At 46.8% G+C, this 9,092-nt stretch overlaps 3 protein-coding genes across 3 annotated transcripts; 1 reads left to right on the top strand and 2 right to left on the bottom strand.

Annotated features, from left to right (window-relative positions):
- Window positions 1-424: 424 nt before the first annotated feature.
- Window positions 425-2,547, bottom strand: LOC6734170 (endothelin-converting enzyme 2). The gene has a single exon (XM_002081163.4). The coding sequence runs from the start codon at window positions 2,485-2,487 to the stop codon at window positions 586-588; it is 1,902 nt and encodes a 633-aa protein (XP_002081199.1). The 5' UTR covers window positions 2,488-2,547; the 3' UTR covers window positions 425-585.
- A 144-nt stretch (window positions 2,548-2,691) lies between these two features.
- On the bottom strand, window positions 2,692-5,794 carry LOC6734169 (25S rRNA (cytosine-C(5))-methyltransferase nop2). Its single transcript, XM_016167911.3, has 3 exons — window positions 5,566-5,794; window positions 4,542-5,503; window positions 2,692-4,480 (listed from the first exon to the last, which is right to left on the bottom strand). Exons 1-3 carry the CDS (start codon window positions 5,660-5,662, stop codon window positions 2,864-2,866), a joined length of 2,676 nt encoding a protein of 891 aa, XP_016027170.1. The 5' UTR covers window positions 5,663-5,794; the 3' UTR covers window positions 2,692-2,863.
- Window positions 5,795-6,234: 440 nt separating this feature from the next.
- On the top strand, window positions 6,235-8,727 carry LOC6734168 (augmin complex subunit dgt5). The gene is made up of 5 exons (XM_002081161.4): window positions 6,235-6,431; window positions 6,499-6,776; window positions 6,834-8,058; window positions 8,125-8,312; window positions 8,379-8,727. Exons 1-5 carry the CDS (start codon window positions 6,337-6,339, stop codon window positions 8,648-8,650), a joined length of 2,058 nt encoding a protein of 685 aa, XP_002081197.1. The 5' UTR covers window positions 6,235-6,336; the 3' UTR covers window positions 8,651-8,727.
- Window positions 8,728-9,092: the final 365 nt, after the last annotated feature.

Raw genomic sequence — 9,092 nt, 5'->3', positions numbered from 1 at the left:
GGGCGGATGAAAATGCGAGCTTTGAGGAAAAGCACACCCACACAGCAATCAGGGCTTCCACACACACATACACTTACAGGATACAACACCAGTTGAACCGAAACTACCGCAACAAGTTGAAAAGCTCGAGAGCGGCGAGCGAAAGTGGGAGAGGCAGAGAGCTAAAAGCTCGCGGTGAGACCGGCATTTTCTGCGGTATTTGCATTCAATTGACGATTGCAACGATTGTGATTGTGATTGCGATTCCGATGGCCTGTCAGCTGCAATTGACACTCAGACTGAATGGCCCGCCAAATGGGTTTTGTCCACTCCCAACAGGAACATGCCACCAGAATACCCTGGAACTCGGAAAGCCCTTTAGAATGCTTATTCAACTGTTTGGTAAGTGTTCAAATATTACAGACATAATCTTTACAAGAAGTTATTAAGTGATAAGGTTTCGTTTGCTTTTTTATTTATAACATAGAACTGCATTTATACTTTTCCAGGGTATTACTGCAAAAAGTGTTAGAAACAATTGAAATCAAATATCAATTGGCAGGGGATTCCATTTGATCACAATATATTCTGTGTTACATTTTATTGTTATGAATGCACATTTCGATTTGAATTAGCCTCCTCCCCTGGGCGCCACATTTCGCAGACGGACGAGGGACTCGTTTCGCAATTGAAATCGTATGCAAATTGACGCAAATTGCCAACGCTGACGTTCACACGCTCATCATCCCGATCGTGGGCGATCACCGGCGGCAGGGATCCGCAGAAGAACTGGGCGTAGCTAAGGTGGAAAAGCTGGGGAGCCGTGAACTCCCGCTCAAAGGCATACGGACGGTACTCGAACTGCCGGGAGTCGTGAGCCAAGCCAAAGAAGGCATCGTACGCCAGTTGCAGGCCATTGAGATCTGCCAGGCGTTCTTTCAACGAGACGAATGGTTGCTTCTCCGCACACTTGATGGCATCCCGGAAAGGTTGTGACTCTCGGATCTCCAAGCCCACAGGTGACTCATTTCCGGCGGCATCGAAGAGTATACCTTCCTGTTCGAAGGCGTGGTTCATCTCGTGGCCCAGGACTGCGCCCAGAAGACTGTGCTGGAAGATGGTGTGCTCACGGTGATCGAACAAGGGCCACTGCAAAAATTCCATGGGAACAGTAATGGTGTTCCTTTCGTTCTCATAGAAGGGGGACGTGCGTGCCTTCCTCACGTTATCGTTGACATAGTAGTGCCGCAGATCCACTCGAGAATTCCTTGCAAGCAGTCCAGCATTCTGGAGACGGGTACGTAGGGCCAACGCTCCAAGGAGATTGGCCAGGAAGTTTGTCGCGGAAAATTTCGCACTCCCATAGTGGTTGTTATAGAACTCGGGTGATTTCTCCTCCGGCAAATTTCCTATTTTGATCTGAATACCTTCCAATTTTGCCCTCACATAGGCCAATTGATTTGCCGTAAGCTGCAGGCGATTGGCATCTAAATATTTGCCAAAAACTGCCTTTAAAGTGGATAAGATCTCCAATACCCTACTGGTATCCTCCTTCCGGTTTTGGTATATAAAGCGATCATAGATGTAGTTCATGCCCAGGGGTAAATAGGCACGCATGTGTTGAATGCAGCTCCTTGGATTCCGCTCCCTTGGTTCCGACTCCTCCACTAAAACATATTGGCGTGCTCGAATATACGTGTCCTTCGGCTCACTGGCGAAATCCCGTAGAAAGCGAAAACATTCCCGCAAATACTCCACATCACTCACCTCGAAAGTCAGATGGTCGAGCTCCTCGGTGTCGTTCACGCCCAATAATTCAATGAAAAAGGAATGTGGGATGGGTACTTGCTGCCTTAATTCACTGTAACTCCATGTATATACAACAGGATTTTCTGCACGATACTTATCCTGCAGCTGATGCATTTTCTGCACCAGTTCAACCACTCCCCTCGTGTACCACGCTTCCTCGTAAAGGCGCATGAGCTGCAAGACACGACGGTCACTATATCTGTCAGCCAAATCAGGCATCCTTAACTGAATAACCCAACGCATGGAATCATTTGCGGCCACATCAACTCTCTCATCAATGAACACACCATTCAAGCCGTCTACGAGAAACTTTTTAGGATGCAAAGTCCACTGATTGACCAGTTCTTGTGGACGAGGATTCCCGTGAAGCTTTCGCGTATCCTCCGTGCAGGCCTTGTAGTATTGTCGCATTTGTCCTATCAGTCGGGGCGCCAGTGTATCGTTTTCTGCCAAGTGGCTCTCCATGAATTCCACCATGGCATTGGCGAACTGATCCTCGACCCGCTCAAAGTTGTCCACATATTCAGAGGCACTGGAGAAGCGACCGCAGGCAAAATTCCAGAAATTCGTGCACGGTGATGTTGTTCTATTGATATTATTATGAATATCGTTCGCCGTTGCCACGTTGATGTCCACAATTGCCTGGATGGGAATGAATAATGCCACCAGGCAAGAGCACAGCAAAAGTGAACATCCCATTAAGCTCGCTCGATTCACAATGAAACAACAGACTATCGCAACGCTCTGCTGAGCTCGGCCACCTTCGAACTACCTATAGAGCTTTGGGACTGATAGTGACAGCTTGGTCAATACTAGAATTCACATCTGAAATGTAGAGCAATTACCCGCCTAATGATTTCAGTACCTGCCACCTATATATATTATAGAAACCCGCTTGGTGAGTACATTAATCCGAGCCTAGCTTTTATTGAATCTTAATTACACCGCTGTTGTAGTTCAATCTTCAATCGTTCGCTAAGACAGTTCGCAATATAAAACTGGTAATCACGTCGGGACTACCCCAACTATATGTCGCACGCTTATAGTCTACTTAACAAAATTGGATCTAAGGTGTTCACTTCTTGAACTTTTGCTTCTTTCCCGCATTCGCACCCGCCGTGGACTTTTTCAGCTGGCCGATCTGTTTGGATTTTTGCTTCAGCTTGTTCTGCTTCTTGATGGGTTTTCCCTCCAGAATGGGCACATCGTCGATATCCACTCGCGGCGCCTTGGCCAGTTTGGCGTTTCCCTTGGGCGACTGTTTTCCTTTCGGCTGCGGCTTAGTTTTCGTTTCCTTAGTTGCTGGTTTGCTAGGGGAGTTTGTGCCATTGGTTGTTGGTTTTTTGCCAGCTGGTTTAGCTGGTGATCCAGCTCCATTTTCCTTGGGTTGCGATCCTTGGTTCTTTTTCTTGAATGATTTCGCATCTGAATTGGAACCAGGGGTTTTCCCATTGGTTTGTTTTTGTTTAGGTGCAGACTTGGAAGGTGACTCGCTTGAATTTGCTTGCTCGTCCGGTGCCTGGGATTTCTTATCTTTCTTCTCCGCCGGCTGTTCTGGCTTTGGCTTTTTGGACGACTTGACAGGCTGCTCAAACACCTTGGCCACATACTTGGTCTTGCTCTCTTCCCGCTTCTTTTTCTTCAGCTCCTGTTCGATTTCGGTGAAACTGGGTTTTCCGGCGCGCTTGCCAAGCAGTTTTCGGGGACCCTTCTCCTTTGACGCTCCCTCCTCCTCCACCTCCTCAGATTCCGCAGCCGCTTCTGAAGTGGCGTCCGCTTCGATGGCCTCATCCAGCTGCTTCTCATCCTCCTCCTGCTGCTCCTTAGTTATGGGTATGGTGTTGGAGAATTTCTTGAGCTTGGCCACGTAGAATCCGTCCATGTTGTGGGTGTGCGGATAGTAGCGCTTGGTAAGGTTTAAGCTAGGATGGAACCGATGCTGCCGGAATTTGGTAAAGCCCTCCACGCCGAAGTCCAGACCAGTGGGCACAAGTTTGACATTTCGCTTCTTCAGTGCATAATCGATGACCCATTCGTTCTCCTCGGGCAGCACCGAGCAAGTTGAGTACACAATGTAGCCGCCAGTTGATGACTTCGCATCCGTACAATCAATGGCAGTCAGCAGAAGCTTCCTCTGCAGGTTGTAGCACCTTTGCACATCTACTTCCGACTTGGTGGTCTTCACACTGGGATCCTTAGAGACGACGCCAGTTCCAGTGCACGGAGCATCCAGCAGGACGCGGTCAAAGCCAGTCATAATATTCCGGAACTTAGTGCCGTCCTCGCAGCTGACCACCGCATTTACAATTCCCAGGCGATGGAAATTGGCAACAATGGCCTTGATGCGATCCCTGTTAGAATCGTTGGCGAAGAGCACACCAGTGTTCTTCATTATGCTGGCGATGTGTGATCCCTTTCCACCTGGGGCGGAGCACATGTCCAGGATGCGTTCGTTCTCCTGCGGGGCAAGTGCCATTACAGGTAACAGCGAAGAGGCGCCCTGGATCATGTAGTGGCCAGCCAGATACTCTGGAGTTGCCCCCAGTGGCACCTGAGAGTTAAAGACAACCAATCCAACTTTCGTCCATTTACCAAGGGGATCCAAGTTGACGCCACGATTGATCAAAGCTCCGGCCAAATCTCTACGACGTGTTTTTAGAGTATTGGTACGAATGGTAAGGGGACGAGCAATCTAAAGGGGTTAATTTTTAAGGATTAATCTTGTAACTGTATTTCTTATGAAATATACTAACCTCTGAGGCCTCCAGATATTCCATTAGCTCCGTCAGCGGCAACATATCCATCAGCTTCTCCATCAAAAACTCGTTGTAGCTGTAATACAAACACAGATCCCTGCGCAGCAAATCGATGTACTCCCCGCGAGACCTATCCGCTTGACGATACCTTTTGAAGTCGGAAAGAACCAGACTGACGTCCTTTATGCGCTGTTGCACTTCCTGTAGGGTTAGGTCCTTCTCGGTTTCTTCGCCTTCGACGGGTAGCTGGAAAACATCCTGTTTGTCAACGGCTTCCAACATTTCGTCGTCGGCCAGTTGGGCTTCCTCTGCCTCGCGCTTTTTCAACTTCTTGTTAGCCCGCTCGATGGGCAGCTTGTCATCATCATCATCATCATCATCGTCGTCGTCCTCATCCTCCTCTTCATCACTGTCTGCCTGAGCACCATCTTCCTCGCCAGATATATCAAAGTCATCGTCGGAGTTGGCATCATCGTCGGATAGATCAGCCAGCTTGCCAACCTGAGCGGTATCATCATCAGATTCTACTTCTTCCTCGTCGTCCTCCTCCTCTTCCTCTTCACTTTCTTCTCCCAACTCATCTTCGGAGCCCTCCTCCAACTCCTCATCCTCCTCCTCATCCTCGGACTCCGTTTCTGGCTGCTTCTTCTGTTTTTTGGGCTTCAGCCAGGCATCGTTATCATCTGTAAAACCCTTGGGAGCTGTAGCTTTCTGGCTCTTTGGAGCCGGCACCAGTTGAGGCACCTCCTCATCGGAAGATGGAACCTGTGGTTCCTCTTCATTATCCTCAGGATCGCTGTCGCTGTTGTAAGCCGTCTTCCTCTTAGCCGGTTGTGGTAGCTTTCCCTTGGCCTTTTTCTCCTGTAGTTTTGCCTTCTGGACTACTTTCTTTTGCTCTCGCTTAACGAATCTCTGCTTCTGTCGGTGGGAGAGCTTCTTGTCCTCCTCTTCCAAGGGAGCTGTGAAGTAAAACATTTGAAATGAACACCCATTGGATAGGGTAATCTTCAGGAGCACTCACCAAACGATTGTTTGCGAAAAACAGGCGGTCCTTGTTTGCGCGCCTTGCGCCCAGGTCCCTTTTTCGGTTTCTCACTGTATTCAGCCTTCCTACCCATATTCTTTAACTTAGTTTATTCGGTTTTTTGGAGCAGAATTTAAAAAAACGTGAGCACTTCGATTTTGCTCCACGTGCGCCGCTCAAAAGACAGCGAGTGTTTTCCAGCACTGGTCAGAGGGAATTGCTTGAGCCAGTGCTGTCAACTTTTTAGCTTTTAACTAGCTATGAAAAATGTTTTTTTTCAATATATGTTAATAACGTAATTATATATTACTTTGAATTTTATTTTGCCCGAATTTGCTTTATTCATACAAAGTTTTTTTTTATAAAGATTACATTAATATATATAGTTGGAAAACTAATGGAACTTTTTAATTGAGCTATTTTAGCTACTTGCACTCCCAGCTGTTTAGCTAGTATTTCTCAGCACTACAAAAACGAGTTGGTAAACCAATGGAATTGAATCCAAAAAAAACGAAAATTTAAAAAAAATAGGAATATATTTTATTAATACAGTTCTTGCTTGTTAGTAAGTATTATATCCATTCAATAATTAGATATGACCTTTAAATTGAATTTATAATGAAAAATTAATTTAAATAACCGTTATAGTAGCTGCCAACTTGATGCGAATAGTAGTTTGTTGACAACCCTGCCATATTTGATTGTGTTGGTGAATGGCTAGTTCAAACGACTGCGCCTTTTTGCGAAAAATTTAATTAATTGCAAATCATGGCGTACCAGGAAAAAATATCAGAATTTAAGAACTGGGCCACTAGTCTTGGCTGCCCGCCCACTGCCCTGCCCACCGATGATGCACTCCGAAGGTAAGTTACAGCTGTATTAGGCAAATCAGCAAATATCCATACTTAGAACCCGCTTTTTGCTCCACAGAATTTTTAAGTCCGGCTCTAGCTTACTTTTGAACCAGCTGCAATCCCGCATCCAACCGGTGGATTACGTGCGGGAGGTGCGCGAGAATCTGCTGATTGCCCAAGTGGCTCGCTACAAGGACAAAATGGTGCCGCTGGCTTCTAGGAGTTTCCAGCCGCCGGAGCTTCAGAGGTACCAGAAAATACAGGAGCTAAAGAAGCACAAGGAGAAGGCGAATCAACAGCTTACGGAGGCCCGAACAGAGTACCAAAAGCTATCCGCCGCCATCAAGACCAAGAGTGGGTATAAAGTGAACTGATAACCTTGACATATTTAATGTGGTGAATCCCCCACAGACATTCAAACCATCAGTGCCGAGAACCGGAAGCAACTACTTGAATCCAAATGCAATATCCTTGACCTGAAGCTGGAGTCGCTGAATAAGAACTACGACCAGGAGTTGAAGAACAAGGTCCAGATCTTGGCCACCACGCCCGTGAAGCTGAGTGCTAGAAATGCCAGCGAGGCGCAGGCTACAAGGGCTGTGGAGCAGGCTCTCAAGCAGCTGGAGACCTTCTATGGAATGTGTGACGATGGCAATGCGGTGAACAATTTAGCCGAGGCCAAGCAGCGCTTATGGGATCAGATGCGGAGTACCTTTGCGGATATTCCCAACGCCCTGCTTCTGAACGTGGTAATGAAGATCAAAGAGGAGCAGCTCCAGCACATCATGAAGCTGAATGAGTCCAGAGGCGAATGCACTAACGAAAAGCCACCGCTGAATAACTATGAGGTCAAGTTACTAAAGACCAAGGCCGATATGCTGGGTCTGGCGGCGAAATATTTCGGGGCCCAAAAGGAGCTGGAGCAGAAGGAGGAACGCTTTTGCCAGGACTACAGCGTCTTTGTGGACAAACTGCAATCGAAGGTATACAGTTTCAATGGCATAAGTTTGGGCGACGAGGAAAATGCGGATGAACTGATTAGCGACTATCTGGTGCAGTACAACATGCGCAATTTTAATCGCTCCCAAAACGAATTCCTTCGCGAGCAGATTGAGCAACTGCGTCTGGAGCTGGATGCGGGCGCCAAGCAGCTGGAGAATCACGATCTAAAGCTAGGCTCTGTGAAACAAGTATACGGCGACATCAACTCGAGCATCAATCGTATCCAGCAGGACATGGTGCAGCTGTCGCAGATCAAGGAGAAGATCCTCTTTTCGCGAAATATGATGAAGAACCTGCTGGACGATATGCAAGCGGCTACACAGAAACAAAACGCCAAGTCCCAACTGATGAGCACCAAGCTTAAAGTGAGCAACATGTCCATGTTGGGTGCGGAGAGTTTCTGTCTGGCCAATGATAGTGTGTTCTCCAGCACCAAAGTGGAGTTCGATGGCAACTGCAGCGCAATAAACTCAACGATGCGACGCAGTTTTGACAACAAAACGCTAGTGCCGGGCGGAGCTGCATCCACCACACTGATGGCTGCATCCGGAGCCACGGTACCGTCGCATTTGCTGGAATTCAATACATTTCTGGAAATACCGCTGGAAAAATTTAGCTGTACGCCGCGCGCCTGGTGAGAGCATACCTAAGCTGGATGTGCTATTTGCAATTAATCCAGAGTTCATGTTTTTTCCGACAGCTCCTTCCTGTTGTCGGCCAATCCACTCATCGTCGAGGCCCAGGAGTTGGCCTCCACCGTTCAACTGGCACCAGGCTATTTGCTAACACCCTTCGGCGCTCTGCAGGAAGTCCGAAAACGCATTTTGTGGGCGTCAGCAATTGCCGCTCATACGTCTGACTTGAAATTGAATTTTCAGCCGTTAATTGGTAAGCTCGATTCCGACATTTTGTCTCATATCCGTCTGATAGAATACGTATCACCCTGCTCCCCAGTTGATCCGCACGATTTGAGACTGAAGGCCAGTCGTCAGCACGAGGAAATTGACCAAATGCTGGACAACCTGATGGCCATTGGGGTGAAGACTCAGTTGCAGCTGGAAAAGGCCGAGCGCATCTACCAGTTCCTGCTCGAGAATCCTTTGCGACGCTACGTTCCACCCAGTAAACGATACAACAACGGCAGCTTCGCGGACTACGAGTCCGAGTTCAATCTCTACTATCGCATGACCACCAATGGGAGTTCGATGCGAGCGCCACCTAATTAAGTACGTTATTTATATTGTGAATACTGTAGCCCTTTTAAATTTTAAATTACATGAATATCCTGCCCTGTTAGAATGAATAAGCTTCTGTTTTTGATTTTTTAAATATTTTTATTAATTTTTTTTGTCAATTTTAGTTTTTCGTTTGTCATTTTTTTTTTGTTACAAAGTCGAAATTGATTTTACTCACACCCACACAAAAATTTGGGTAAAAATGTTTTGTTATTCAAAAGAATTTCTCATTGTGCTTATGAGCTAATAATGTACACAACTTTTGTTGCCTTTTATTCGAATATGGATTTTGCCTCGATTATGGGGGTTGAGATATTTTTTAGGGAATAGTGTGTCGAGTTGATAGGTTTGCGTAACGAAAATACTTTATTATTATTAAATAAAAATAAAATATCCTCTCAATTGTCGAAGCAAAATCGGAATGCTTGTGATG

Source organism: Drosophila simulans, chromosome 2R (assembly GCF_016746395.2).
Source record: "Drosophila simulans strain w501 chromosome 2R, Prin_Dsim_3.1, whole genome shotgun sequence".
Taxonomy (NCBI): domain Eukaryota; kingdom Metazoa; phylum Arthropoda; class Insecta; order Diptera; family Drosophilidae; genus Drosophila; species Drosophila simulans.
The sequence above is the reverse complement of the archived record's forward strand: the minus strand, read 5'-3'. Positions and strand labels throughout refer to the sequence as shown.